This window comes from Manis pentadactyla, chromosome 3 (genome assembly GCF_030020395.1).
Source record: "Manis pentadactyla isolate mManPen7 chromosome 3, mManPen7.hap1, whole genome shotgun sequence".
Taxonomy (NCBI): Eukaryota; Metazoa; Chordata; class Mammalia; order Pholidota; family Manidae; genus Manis; species Manis pentadactyla.
In genome coordinates this window covers 88259515-88274862 of record NC_080021.1, presented here as the reverse complement: position 1 = coordinate 88274862, position 15348 = coordinate 88259515, and the positions used below count along the sequence as shown (strand labels likewise).

At 39.0% G+C, this 15348-nt stretch overlaps 2 protein-coding genes across 2 annotated transcripts in view; one reads left to right on the top strand and one right to left on the bottom strand.

The window, feature by feature from the left end:
* The first annotated feature begins 517 nt into the window (after positions 1-517).
* Positions 518-15348, top strand: part of UBE2V2 (ubiquitin conjugating enzyme E2 V2) — a 55178-nt gene continuing 40347 nt past the window's right edge. Inside the window, exon 1 of the mRNA XM_036925485.2 lies at positions 518-580. Within this exon, the coding sequence (XP_036781380.1) occupies positions 565-580 (16 nt within the window). The 5' untranslated portion in view covers positions 518-564. The remainder of the gene's footprint in view (positions 581-15348) is intronic.
* LOC118932207 (protein S100-A10-like) lies at positions 10219-10730 on the bottom strand. Its single transcript, XM_036925487.2, has one exon. The coding sequence runs from the start codon at positions 10660-10662 to the stop codon at positions 10369-10371; it is 294 nt and encodes a 97-aa protein (XP_036781382.2). The 5' UTR covers positions 10663-10730; the 3' UTR covers positions 10219-10368.

The window sequence follows — 15348 nt, the reverse complement described above, 5'->3', positions numbered from 1 at the left end:
AATCATGCTTCACTGTCATGCCTACCTCAAAAGCAAAATATGAATGAATTGGTTCAATTCTAAGGGTTCTTTAAATTTTTTGTCCAACTCTTCTGAATCGTTTTTCAACACATAATTATCAAAGCCCACATTTTTGCTTTAAATACATCAAAATATGATCACTTTAATACTAATCTATATAAAACACCCTTGATGAGATGCAGTTTATGTATAATACCCACGGAGGCAGGAGGGTCCGAGGAGCCGCGGGCCCCATCGCACGACGGTGAATAACCCTTGCAAAAACACGCGCTCGCCTGCTGCTCCGCATGCCGGGATGGACCCAAGAGCGTCTCGCAACACCGCCTAGCCTTTCCTTGAACGCTTTATTATGCCCTAGCTGCGGAGCACCCAGAGCCAGAGGCCAGAGCGCCCGCGCCGCACCTCCCACCGTAACGCGGCCCATAGGGACGCGGGTCAAGACCATGCGGGCAGGGAAGCCGTGGAGCGGGGCGGGGCACGCTCCCGGAAGTGGCGCGTGACGTCGACGTGCGTGCAGGCGGCTGCGTCGGGCTGCAGGAGAAGATGGCGGTGTCCACAGGTCGGTTCCCGGGCTGGGCTGCCAGCTTTGCCACTTCAGCCCGGCTCTGCCCTTCCGCCCGCTGCTAGTGGCAGGGCGCTGACCGTGCGGGAGAAGCCGGAGTGCGCCTTCTCGGACTCCGGGCTCCTCGTGCAACGAGCCCGGGAACCGGAGCTGCGGTCCGGCCCGGGAACGGCGCCCAGGGCCCGGCTCGGCCGTCGGGGGTGGCGGCTCGTGCTCGCGCGTTGGTTGCGCGCCCGCGGGTTGGGGACCGGGTGGTTCGCGCGGCGCACACGCAGGGCTCAGTGGTGCCGGTCCCACTGTGGGGCGGAGGACGGGGTGCGAGGGCGAGGAGGTCCATGGTGGGCGAGTGCCCACCTCTTCCACGCAGGTGTTGGGGGTGAGGGGTGTCCTGGGCCGAGGGGGTCCGGTCCTCCGGGACTCGCCTTGTCAAGGGGAAGGAGGAGAGGACCAGTGCGAAGAGCATCGTTGCTCTTTGTAATAACGGAGGGATAACCATTTACTTAATTGAATACGTGTTGCCTGCCTTCGTTTTAGTTAATCTTCGTTAACTACAGTGCAAACAAAGTAAAAGCACAGAGCCAGGTGAAAGCTAATTGAAGAAAAAGTGATTTCTTAGTTAACGTTTTCAACTCTTCCGTCGTACTGAATACAGTGTTTGGTTTACTGTGAGCACAGACCTTGAAAATTAGTATTGAAATTTAGAAATCACACCATTTAAAAATGTTAAGTTTTACTACATAAAACTGTTAATGCTTTTGCTCTTTCATTTTCCAAAAACTATTGAAGCCAGATTATAGAATAGTGCGATTTAATATTACATACCATCATTGCTCAATGAAACCGATTTTCAAATCTCTGTGCTAAAATGGAAGGAATCAGTATATGCTGTGATTCGTACTTTTAAGGTAATAATAATACTTCAGGATACATTCTACATACATACTTTTGAAAAATTACGTCTTTTGAATCCCAGATACATGAAATCTGTATTTCCAGTACAAGTTTTGTAGGTTATAAAACGATTTTAGTGTTGGGGAAAGATTTCAGTGTATTTGAGGTCAGAGCTAAATAGTAAAGCAAAGACTATTTAAAAAGTGACACATAAGTGTTGGAATTTTAATTGCTGTAGTTACTATTTGAAATCGAGTGTGCTTGTGAATGGGGCTATATCTTTTTTTAAAGAGTTGTGTTTAGTACTGACAGTCTTGAAAATTTTATAATAAAATGGCATTTTAATTTGATAGTTTTCATTTTGTGGATTGCATTGTTTATTTAAACACGATATTTTCCCTAACATTATACATAAGAGAAACTGGAAATATTTTTGAAAAGACCAAAATATTAGATGTTACTAATTGCAGGTACTTTAAAAAAAAATTTTAGTATCATTAATCTACAATTACATGAGGAACATTATGTTTACTAGACTCCCCCTATCATGAAGTCCCCCATAAATCCCATTACAGTCACTGTCCATCAGCATAGTAAGATGCTGTAGAATCACTACTTGTCTTCTCTGTGTTGCACAGCCCTCCCCATGGCACCCCCCACATTATACATGCTAATCGTTATGCCCCCTTTCTCCCACCCCCCTTATCCCTCCCTTCCCACCCATCCTCCCCAGTCTCTTTCCCTTTGGTAACTGTTAGTCCATTCTTGGGTTCTGTGAGTCTGCTGCTATTTTGTTCCTTCAGTTTTTTCTTTGTTCTTATACTCCACGTATGAGTGAAATCATTTGATACTTGTCTTTTTCTGCCTGGCTTATTTCACTGAGCATGATACCCTCTAGCTCCATCCATGTTGTTGCAAATGCTAGAATATGTTTTCTTCTTATGGCTGAATAATATTCCATTGTGTATATGTACCACATCTTTATCCATTCATCTACTACTGATGGACACTTAGGTTGCTTCCATTTCTTGGCTATTGTAAATAGTGCTGCGATAAACATAGGGGTGTATCTGTCTTTTTCAAACTGGGCTACTTAATTGCAGGTACTTTTTAAAACATGTTTAGTTATTTTTTGAGGACAAATATAAATTATTAAAGGAGTTGCTAATTATTCACTTACTCACTGTACATTGGAAGCCTGTATTCTAGTTTTTATTTATTTTCTTAGGTATTATTGATATACACTCTTATGAAGGTTTCACATGAAAAAACAATGTGGTTAGTACATTTACCCGTGTGATTGTGTCCCCCCATACCCCATTGCACTCACTGCCCATCAGTGTAGTAAGATGCCACAGAGTAACTATTTGCCTTCTTTGTGCTACACTGCCTTCCTCCTGATGCCCCCACACCATTCATGTGTGCCAATCATAATACCCCGGAATCCCCTTCTCCCACTCTCCCCCACCCCTCCCCTTTGGTAACCGCTAGTCCCTTCTTGGATTCTGTGAGTCGTTGCTGTTTTGTTCTTTCCACAAATGAGGGAAATCATTTGGTACTTGTCTTTCTCCGCCTGGCTTATTTCACTGAGCATAATATCCTCCAGATCCATCTATGTTGTTGCAAATTGTGGAATTTGTTTCTTTCTTATGACTGAGCAGTATTCCATTGTGTATATGTACCACATCTTTATCCATTCATCTACTGATGGACACTTAGGTTGCTTTCATATCTTAGCTATTGTAAGTAGTGCTGCAATAAACAGAGGTGTATATATCTTTTTGAATCTGATAAATTACATTCTTTGGTTAAATTCCTAAGAGTGGAATTCCCGAGTCAAGTGATATTTCTACTTTTAGATTTTTGAGGAACCTCCATATTGCTTTCCACAATGGTTGAATTAGCTTACATTCCCACCAGCAGTGTAGGAGGGTTCCCCTTTCTCCACATCCTCGCCAGCATTTGTTGTTCTTAGTGTTTTTGATATCAGCCATCCTAACTGGTGTGGGGTGATACCTCATTGTGGTTTTTATTTGCATTTCCCTAATAGTGATGTGGAGCATCTTTTCATGTGTCTGTTGGCCATCTGAATTTCTTCTTTGGAGAACTGTCTCTTCATATCCTCTGCCCATTTGTTAATCTGTTTATTTGCTTTCTGGGTGTTGACGCATTTGAGTTCTTTATATATTTTAGATGTTAACCCCTTGTTGGATATGTCATTTACAAATATATTCTCCCATACTGTAGGATGCCTTTTTGTTTTGTTGATGGTGTCCTTTGCTGTACAGAAGCTTTTAAGTTTGATGTAGTCCTGTGTGTTCATTTTTGCTTTTGTTTCCCTTGCTTGAGGAGATGCATTCAGAAAAAAGTTGTTCATGTTTATATTCAGGAGATTTTTTGCCCATGTTATCTTCTAAAAGTTTTATGGTTTCATGATTTACATTCAGGTCTTTGATCCATTTTGAGTTTACTTTTGTGTATGGGGTTGAACAATAATCCAGTTTCACTGTCTTGCATGTAGCTGTCCAGTTTTGCCATAACCAGTTGTTGAAGAAGCTGTCATTTCCCCATTGTATGTCCATGGCTCCTTTATCGTATATTAGTTGACCATATATACTTGGGTTTATATCTGGGCTCTGTAGTCTGCTCCATTGGTCTATGGGTCTGTTCTTGTACCAGTACCAAATTGTCTTGATTACTGTGGCATTGTAGTAGAGCTTGAAGTCGGGGAGCATAATCCCCCCAGCTTTATTCTTCCTTCTCAGCATTGCTTTGGCTATTCGGGGTCTTTTGTGGTTCCAATCTAAAATTGTGAATTTTAGAACAATTTTCTCTAGTTCATTGAAGAATGCTGTTGGTATTTTGATAGGGATTGCATTGACTCTGTAGATTGCTTTAGGCAGGATGTCCATTTTGACAATATTAATTCTTCCTAGCCAAGAGCACGGGATGTGTTTCCATTTATTGGTATCTTCTTTAATTTCTCTCATGAGTGTCTTGTAGTTTTCAAAGTATAGGTCTTTCACTTCCTTCATTAGGTTTATAACTAGGTATTTTATTCTTTTTGATGCAATTGTGAATGGAATTGTTTTCCTGATTTCTCTTTCTGTTAGTTCATCATTAGTGTATAGAAGTGCAACAGATTTCTGTGTATTAATTTTGTATCCTGCAACATTGCTGAATTCAGATATTAGATCTAGTAGTTTTGGAGTGGGTTCTTTCGGGTTTTTTATGTACAATATGTCATCTGCAAAGAGTGACAGTTTAACTTCTTCTTTACCAAACTGGGTGCCTTTTATTTCTTTGTGTTGTCTGATTGCTGTGGCTAGGACCTCCAGAACTATGTTGAATAAAAGTGGAGAGAGTGGGCATCCTTGTCTTGTTCCTGATCTTAAAGGAAAAGCTTTCAGCTTCTCGCTGTTAAGTATGATGTTGGCTGTGGGTTTGTCGTATATGGCCTTCATTATGTTGAAGTACTTGCCCTCTATACCCATATTTTTAAGAGTTTTTCTCGTGGAATTGATGTTGAATTTTGTCAAATCGTTTTTCAGCTTCGATGGAGATGATCATATGGTGTTTGTCCTTTTTGTTGGTGTGGTGGATGATGATGATGGATTTTCTAATATTTTACCATCCTTCCATCCTGTGAATAAATCCTACTTGATCATGATGGATGATCTTTTTGATGTTTTTTTGAATTTGGTTTGCTTATATTTTGTTGAATATTTTTGCATCTATGTTCATCAGAGATATTGGTCTGTAATTTTCTTTTTTTGTGGTGTCTTTGCCTGGTTTTGGTATTAGAGTGGTGCTGGCCTCATAGAATTGGTTTGGAAGTATTCCGTCTTCTACTTTTTGGAAAACTTTAAGGAGGATGGGTATTAGATCTTCATTAAATGTTTGATAAAATTCAGTGGTGAAGCCATCTGATCCAGGCATTTTGTTCTTAGGTAGTTTTTTGATTACCAGTTCAATTTTGTTGCTGGTAATTGGTCTGTACAGATTTTCTGTTTCTTTTGCTGGTAATTGGTCTGTACAGATTTTCTGTTTCTTTCGAAGTCAGCCTTGGAATGTTGTATTTTTCTAGAAAGTTGTCCATTCTAGGTTATCCAGTTTGTTAGCAGAATTTTTCATAGTATTCCTTAATAATTCTTTGTATTTCTGTGGTGTCTGTAGTGATTTTTCCTTTCTCATTTTTGATTCTGTTTATGTGTGTAGACTCTTTTTTTCTTGATAAGTCTGGCTAGGGGTTTATCTATTTGGTTTATTTTCTTAAAGAACTGCTTTCTGCTTTCCTGTATTCTAGTTTATATTTCAGCATTCTAATTGTTGTATTTTCACCCTTTTTTTAGGTTTCTGAAATTTGAGACCTTAATGTAATTAAGGAGCATGTATCTCAGGCAGTTAATTGAGATTCTTAAATTTTATTATTTTTATTTTGGTATCATTAATCCACAGTTACATGAAGAATATTATGTTTACTAGGCTCCCCCCTTTCACCAAGTCCCCCCCACAAACCCCATTGCGGTCACTGTCCAGCAGCGTAGTAAGATGCTGTAGAATCACTACTTGTCTTCTCTGTGTTGCACAGCCCTCCCCGTGCCCCCACCATTATACATGCTAATTGTAATGCCCCCTTTCTTTTTCCCCACCCTTATCCCTCCCTTCCCACCCATCCTCCCCAGTACCTTTCCCTTTGGTAACTGTTAGTCCATTCTTGTGTTCTGTGATTCTGCTGCTGTTTTGTTCCTTCAGTTTTTCTTTGTTCTTATACTCCACATATGACTGAAATCATTTGGTACTTGTCTTTCTCTGCCTGGCTTATTTCACTGAGCATAATACCCTCTAGCTCCATCCATGTTGTTGCAAATGGTAGGGTTTGTTTTCTTCTTATGGCTGAATAATATTCCATTGTGTATATGTACCACATCTTCTTTATCCATTCATCTACTGATGGACACTTAGGTTGCTTCCATTTCTTGGCTATTGTAGAGATTCTTAAATTCTTAAACCACTGAATTCTTAAGTTCTTAAACCAGTGCAATTCATTTTGAAATTTGCTAAAAAGTTACCCTTTGTCATTTTCAGTGTTTTTCCATTTATCCATTTTCTTACTTTACGTCAGTGACACAGTATTGTGGAATTGGGAGAGAGATCAGTTCAGAAGATGCTTTGGACTAAGTTTTGAAACTTCTAAATTGTATTTTCTATTAGCTGTATTTTATATTGTTTGCTTCTTGGTTTGTGTGGGAGAGGGCGGGAATAGTATTGTTTGTGAAATAACTTCAGATGTAAAGTTAGATGAGCCAGATGGAGGTAAGGTGCATGTTTTTTATTAAGCTGAAATAATCTTACTGGAAGAAAAATTGGGGGGAAGATTCTAGTTAGAGTGAGAACTTTTTAAAGCTGAAATATACTTTGCTTTACCATTTGGTCCTTAACTTTGCAGATGAGAAAACTGAGGTCTAAACAAATAGACAGTTTTACATAGTAATGGAGTGAAGTTTAAAATCCAGGTTCTTTTACCTTTAGTTCTCTTTCCTTTTTGAGGAACCTCTGCATTCATTATATCATGAATCTTACTCCCTTTTAGGCTTGAGAGTGGCTTTCACACTTCTCTTTCCAGCAGATTCTTTGTTTCAGACTTGTAGATGCTTCTCATTGATAGAAGGAGAGTTGTGGTGGAGACCCCACTTCTTAGGTTTTTTTCTGAAGGGCAGAGTTACTTCTCAGGGTCAAGAGGATTTCTCAGGTAAAAGCTGAAGAAACACTACTCTAGGGAATAGAAATTTATTATTACTTTTTGTACCTGTGATTCAAAAATTTACTTGGATCCCAGCACTAATAAAAGAATTAGTGTTAAAATGTGTGCCATACTTTTAAAAAAAATTAATTTTAAATTTTAGAATGGTTACCGACTTACAGAAAATTTGTAAAGGTAGGACAGAGTTCCCATAAACCATATATTGAAACCTCTGTTGTTGACATCTTACATTGGTATGGTATGATTGTTGTCATTAATAAACTGATGTTGACAAGTTTATTATTAACTAATTATTAACTATATTCAGGTTTGTTTAGTTTTTACCTAGTGTTCATTTTCTGTCTTAGGATCCCATCCAGGATACACTGCCACGTGAAACATGAAAAATTTTGTAACACTTAAATTATAGTGTTACACTGTGACTAGTCTCTGGATGCAGATGATTATAAAATGTCATTAAGTAATGAAGAGGCTCAGAAAAAATTTATATGTATATATTTTGATAGTAGGTCTCTGTAAACCATATGGATGAAAAACAAAACCAAAGCAAAACCTAATTCTCCTCTTTAGAAGTGGACAGCATTGTGTATACTGGAACAAGAACTGGATTAGCAATGTTTTCGCTCCCTTGCTGCCCCGATAGATTACTGTGCCATGCTGGGCATGCCACTGAATCTCATAAGCCTTGCTTTCCCCATCCCTTCTGTGAAAAGGTGGACAACCTGATTTTGTTTTCCCCATTTTCAAGATGAAGATATTTGGTTTCGGGCAGAACTTGGGAGTAGAATAGAAGAGATCTGCATGTGTAAATCATGATATAGAGCCTGGGAACTAAACAATAGAAGAGCCCAGCTGTAGTGGTCTAGTGTGTTTCTCTTTTAGTAGATCTCTCTAGGTCAGTTAGGAGCCTGAATGCTCTTGATATGTGTTTGCTCTTGATGATATGAATAATGTACAACCTTGCTTTACAGGCAGTCTTCCCTTTGCACAGCAGTACGGGGTGGTAGAAATAATCATGTAAACTGAAACTGTGCAAAGCACTCTTTCGTGAGAAAAATTATGATTATTCTGTGACCTTTGAAAATGTTTACTCAAACATTAAAAAAACGTCCTGTGGTTACAAGTGTATAGGAAAATGAAAAACAGTAAAACCAGTATTTGTTTTGTCACTATAATTTAAACATTGGAGACATTAAGAATTAGAGTGTTTTCTTTACAAAAAAACTTGTCAAGAATAGTTTGAAAATGTTTGCCTTTTTCTTAATTGTAAAACTTATGATGTGGCACAAACATCTCTATGCGTTGGTGAATTGTTACACTCCTAAGTTTGGATTAGCTTCCAGTATTTTATCCTTGGTGCTTTCAGTGTTAGGAAATATCTCTGGGAGTTTCATTATTGTGAACTTACTTCCTCTGGGACACTGTCATCCTTTTCTTATAACCACTTTCCTCATTTACATTGAACAGCTCACCTTTTCAAAGTTCTTCTGGCTGTTCATATTGAGTGTCTCTAACCTTTCCTCGAAGGGTATTTTTTTTCTGTAACTCCATTACATTTGACAGATTTCATTTCCAGGTTCCCAGTTTTTGTTTCTTTGTTGTATTTTGATTTTTGTTGGCTAATTTCCTTTTTTTGACTGCTTTTATAGAATGTCACATGGGTTTACCATTGGTAGGCAAGGAGGCAACACTACCACATGCTTTGCTGTCTTATGTGAAGTGAGTAACAGATGTGTGGTGACCCATCACCAGCAGACTTTGAAAGCTGTGGCTGGCCAGTGATCAGGATCCTCATTTGTTATTTACATAGTGATTTCATGGACTGAAGAGCTAGTTGAAAAGTTTGTACTTTATGTAGTTACTCATAGTTGATATGCTGTGGTAACTGAACTGTGTTGTTGGGGTACTGGGGTTATTTAAAACTGTGGTAACTGAAAATCGTGAATATAGAAACCATGGAAAGCAAAGATTGCTGGTATTTGGAAACAGCACTTAGCAATTACTTGGGGAGCTGTTTGACACAGAACTTCAAAGTGGTTATGAGGCAGGTAGATTAGAATAAATGGTATAAAATTCAGTGTTTAAAGTTTGTTTCAAAAGTAGTCAATTTTTTTTAAGGAACTGATGCATTTGTAAGTAAATCTTTGATGTGTTGAAAGATGGGACTCTAGGATGGGGTTTGAACATGATTTTTTCTTGTTTTCAAAATCCTTGCTGATTTGTATAAGAACAGATGTTGTTTTCAGTTTAAGTTGGAGCTCAGCGAAGTTTCAAAGCACAGGAGAGAAGTTTTATAGGTCTTTACATATGTGAAATGGTTCTAATGGAAAGTACATTATAGATCATCGAGGCTTTAGGTCAGGTTCATTTTATAGGTGAGCAATGGGAGATCTAGATACCAAATGACTTCCACAATATTATTTAGGTAGATAGTGAATCCAGAGCTAGTTTCTTGATTTCAGGTTCTTTAGTGCTCTTTCTATATCATTTTGTGGGAATGCATTTTGTTGCATATATAAGTGCTATTAAGGATCAAAACAAGGCTTTCATAGAGTAAAAACACATATAACTGAAACTGCATGTTCTTTTTTTTTTTTTGAGAGGGCATCTTTCATATTTATTGATCAAATGGTTGTTAACAACAATAAAATTCTGTATAGGGGACTCAATGCACAATCATTAATCAACCCCAAGCCTAATTCTCAACAGTCTTCAATCTTCTGAAGCATAACGAACAAGTTCTTACATGGTGAACAAGTTCTTACATAGTGCATAAGTTCTTACATGGTGAACAGTGCAAGAGCAGTCATATCACAGAAACTTTCAGTTTTGATCACGCATCATGAACTATAAACAATCAAGTCAGATATGATTATTCGTTTGATTTTTTTTTTTTTAAAGAGGAATTTGTTTATTGAGGGCAAAAGGATGCAAGCAATATAAAAATCAGAAGTTTATCTGGCTTTGGCTTTTCTTTATGTTTGTCTAATGGGGGTTGGATTTTATTTGTACATATTCTAGGGTCCTTATCTGCTCATGAAGTCGTTATACAGGGGGAAGCTGTGGGGCAGATCCTTAAGTGACCCTTTGGGAGAACTCTTATCAGGGAGGGAGTATTGTTCAGTGCTGCCTACTTCTTTCCCTTCTGCTTCATGTGTAGTACAAAATAGTCATTGCACGCAATGGTGAGCCCAGCAATTAGTGAAAAGAAGCTCTGGAAGCCCACTCTCCCATCTTGGCATTGGTCCAGGTCCTTCATTATTTTGTCCACTGCTAGAGGGTCTTTTTGATTTTCCAAAAATCCAGGGAACTCCTTTTCCATGAGTACTCTCAGGTCCTCCTTTGTTAAGTAACCTTTCTCCCCAGCAAATTTGTGAAATGTGAACATCATGGTTTCCATGGCGTGTTCCATTTGAGATCGCATTTTGGTGAGGTCTGCTGAAACCTTGGCCGGTGGCGTAACTGGGATGCTTGGCTGGGTGGGATGCACAGCCAGAGCTATTCGTTTGATTTTTATACTTGATTTATATGTGAATCCCACATTTCTCCCTTATTATTATTATTATTTTTTTTTTAAAATAAAATGCTGAAGTGGTAGGTAGTTGCAAGATAAAGGTAGAAAACATAATTTAGTGCTGTAAGAGGGCAAATGTAGATGATCAGGTGTGTGCCTATAGACTAAGTATTAATCCAAGCTAGACAAGGGCAACAAAACATCCACAGATGCAGAAGATTTCTCTCAAAACAGAAGGGGTGAGGTTCTAAGCCTCAGCTCTGTTGATCCCCAATTTCTCACCTGATGGCCCCCCTGCGACTGTGCCTGTCTTAGGTTGTTCCTCCCTTGAGGAATCTTACCCGTCTCTGACTAACCAGTCATTTTCCGGGGCCATATAGGGAAATGTAAAGTTGGTAAGTGAGAGAGAAGCAATATTCTTTGAAAAGGTTAGCTTTTTACTTCTTTGCAGATTTATGCCCTGTGGCTTCTATGCCCAGCATTTGTCTTGAGGTATCTTTACCACTTGGAAGAATTATGATACTCGGTAATTTTCAATATGAGGCACGAATTCTACTTAAGGGTTATAATTAGGAAGGAAGAAGTAGCAGACAGAAGGAAACATGGGAGGATTGATTATTTCTTTGACATATCTTCTTGTAGAGTAACATAAGCATGTATAGGTTTTAAACTGCTAATTAAATTGCGCGTACACATTAACATAATAGGAATACAGCTACATAACAAAAGCAGACCTACAATTACCAGCCATCTCCAGTGAAACCAAGAAAACCAGTTAGGCACCTTAAGCATTTGTGAAAACTTATCTATGATATGATGGATATTGTCCAACTGAACTTGAACAGTCTGAGAGAAATCAGACAGATTAAAACAACCCATTCCTGGGAACTGTTCACATCCCATATGTTCTTTTAACAGTAGATAGTCTGTAGTTGTAAGATTTTGGAGTGCTACAACTTGCACTTCTCCTAATTCTTGATTGAGTTCCGACAGTATAGATCCAGTCAAATTTGTTGTTTTACTGTATGCACAGGCCAGCTTAGATATCTCCTTCATTCCAATGGCAAGTCCAGGAACCGGTGGGATGAATGCAGCTACAACTGCAACAGCGCCAGGATCTTTGTTGAAGTTTTTTGATGATCATTTTCTGGAATGACTCTTCCAGAGGACGTTGATGTTGGAAGTTCTTCTTCATATCGTATCTTAATTCGTTTTCTGGGTAGCCAAATTAGGCTTTGATCCCCTGTATAAACACAAACAAACCCTTTGCCCACACTTTGATATGACCTTCATACCATTGTGAAGAACCTATTGGAGATCACCACACAGGAACTGCTTTTTTTTTTTTTTTTTAAGAGAAAGGAATAGTATCAGAAAAATGTACTTCCATAGCTGATCATCTGACACCCTTTAAAAGATCAAAATTAAGGATATGTAAAGTGTGCATTAATCGTTGATATGCGGTTAGTTTTATCCTATCAGGGAGTAATTCCCCTTTTCTTTCTCTCTTTTTTTTTTGTTATCATTAATCTACAATACATGAAGAATATTATGTTTACTAGGCTCTCCCCTACACCAAGTCCCCCCCACAAACCCCATTACAGTCACTGTCCATCAGCATAGCAAAATGTTGTAGAATCACTACTTGTCTTCTCTGTGTTGCACAGCCCTCCCCTTTCTCCTACCCCCCACATTATGCATGCTAATCATAATACTCCCTTTTTTCTCCCCCCCCTTATCCCTCCCTACCCACCCATCCTCCGCAGTCCCTTTCCCTTTGGTACCTGTTAGTCCATTCTTGGGTTCTGTGATTCTGCTGCTGTTTTGTTCCTTCAGTTTTTCCTTTGTTCTTATACTCCACAGATGAGTGAAATCATTTGTTATTTGTCTTTCTCCACTTGGCTTATTTCACTGAGCATAATACCCTCTAGCCTCACCCATGTTGTTGCAAATGGTAGGATTTGTTTTCGTCTTATGGCTGGGTAATATTCCATAGTATATATATATATCACATCTTTATCCATTCATCTGCTGATGGACACTTAGGTTGTTATCTGGAGGCAGCAATCACAGCTGATGAGTGATCATAAACATTTCCAGGATTGTTACTAAAGTGACCCCTTTAGGATATTTAATACTGACCCCTTCCCAAATTTTTCCTAGGGTGCCTCTGGACAAGACTGCTGTGTAGACCAGGTAGGAAGAACTTGGTTCCATGATTTATGGAACTGGGAAGACTGGGCAACAGCCGTGTAACCTTGACTCTGTACTCTCTCCTGGGGTTTTGCGGTGGTTACTAAACTCCAGGGGCCTGTGGAAAAAGGCCATTCTTCTCCATGACGTCCTTGACTACACCTTTGAGTGATGGACTGTTAAAAAAACAAAAGCTTTTGGGAGATGGAGCTGTAAGTGAATATTGACTTTGGTTTTGGGAAGTTATTCTTTTCTATGATATTTTTTTAAAACACTTTAGACAGAATTCATGTACCATACAGATCACCTATTGAAAGTGGATATGGCTTAGTGTTTTTTGGTATATTTACAGTTGTGTGCATCCTTTACCATAATCATTTAGAACATTTTTATCACCTCAAAACATGTCTGTGCCTTTTAGCTGTCACTGCCCTGTCCCCAACCCCATCCTGCCCTCCCAGACCATGACAACCACTAATCAGTCTGCTTTCTGGCTTTATAGGTCTGTCCGTGCTGGACTTTCATATGAGGGAATCATATGTGGTCTTGGGTGTCTGGCTTCTTTCTTAGTATGTTTTCAAGGTCATCAGTGTTTTAGCATGTATCAGCATTTCATCCCTTTTAATGGCTGATTAATACCCGTTGTTTATGTATACCACATTTTATTTATCCATTCGTTGTTGAGGATTATTTCCACTTTTTGGCTGTTAGGAACAATGCTGCTGTAAACGTGTGTAAGTTTCTTTTTTTTCTTTTGGTATTAATATACAATTACATGAGCAACATTGTGGTTACTAGATTCCCTCCATTATCAAGTCTCCACCACATACGCCATTATAGCCACTGTCCATCAGCATAGTAAGATGCTATAGAGTCACTAGTTGTCTTCTCTGTGCTATACTGCCTTCCCTGTACTCCCCCCACCCTCCGCATTATGTGTGCTAATTGTAAAGCCCCTTATTCCCCTTATCCCTCCCTTTCCACCCATCCTTCCCAGTCCCTTTCCCTTTGGTAACTGTTAGTCCATTCTTGGATTCTGTGAGTCTGCTGCTTGTTTTGTTCCTTCAGTTTTTCCTTTGTTCTTATACTCCACATACGAGTGAAATCATTTGGTACTTGTCTTTCTCCACTTGGCTTATTTCACTGAGTGTAATGCCCTCTAGCTCCATCCACGTTGTTGCAAATGGTAGGATTAATTTTCTTCTTATGGCTGAATAATATTCCATAGTGTATGTATCTCACATCCTTATTCATTCATCTGCTGATGGACACTTATTTCTTGGCTATTGTAAATAGTGCTGCGATAAACACAGGGGTGCATATGTCTTTTTGAATCTGATCTTGTTTTCTTAGGGTAAATTCCTCGGAGTGGAATTCCTGAGTCAGATGGTATTTCTATTTTTAGTTTTTTGAGGAACCTCCCTATTGCTTTCCACAATGGTTGAACTAATTTACATTCCCACCAGCAGTGTAAGAAGGAGGGTTCCCCTTTCTCCACTTCCTCACCAGCATTTGTTGTTGTTTGTCTTTTGGATGTTAGCCATCCTAACTGGTGTGAGGTGATATCTCATTGTGGTTTTAATTTGCATTTCTCTGATGATTAGCTATGTGGAGGATCTTTTCATGTGCCTATTGGCCATCTAAATTTCTTTGAAGAAGTGTCTGTTCAGATGCTTCACCCATTTTTAATAAGGTTATTTGCTTTTTGTTTGTTGAGGCGCGTGAGCTCTTTATATATTTTGGATGTCAACACCTTATTGGATATGTCATTTATGATATATTCTCCCATACTGTAGGATGCCTTTTTGTTCTACTGATCATGTCCTTTGCTGTACAAAAGCTTTTTAGTTTGATATAGCCCAGCTTGTTCATTTTTGCTTTTGTTTCCCTTGCCCAGGGAGATATGTTCATGAAGAAGTTGCTCATGTTTATATTCAAGAGAGTTTTGCCTGTGTTTTCTTTTAAGAGTTTTATGGTTTCATGACTTACGTTCAGGTCTTTTGATCCATTTTGAGTTTCCTTTTGTGTATAGAGTTAGACAGTAATCCAGTTTTGCCAACACCAGCTGTTGAAGAGGCTGTCATTCCCTCGTTGTATATCCATGGCTCTTTTATCATAAATTAACTGACCATATATGCTTGGGTTAATATTTGGACTCTGTTCTCTTCCGCTGGTGTATGGATCTGTTCTTGTGCCAGTACCAAATTGTGTTGATTACTGTGGCTTTGTAGTAGAGCTTGAAGTTGGGAAGTGAGATCCCCCCTGCCTTCTTCTTCCCTCTCAGGATTGCTTTGGCTATTCAGGGTCTTTTGTGGTTCCATATGAATTTTAGAACTATTTGTTCCAGTTTGTTGAAGAATGCTGTTGGTGTTTTGATAGGGATTGCATTGAATCTGCAGGTTG

Coding starts and splice junctions, on each gene's coding strand:
- LOC118932207 (XM_036925487.2), bottom strand. CDS start 10,662: ATGCGATCTCAAATGGAACACGCCATGGAAACCATGATGTTCACATTT.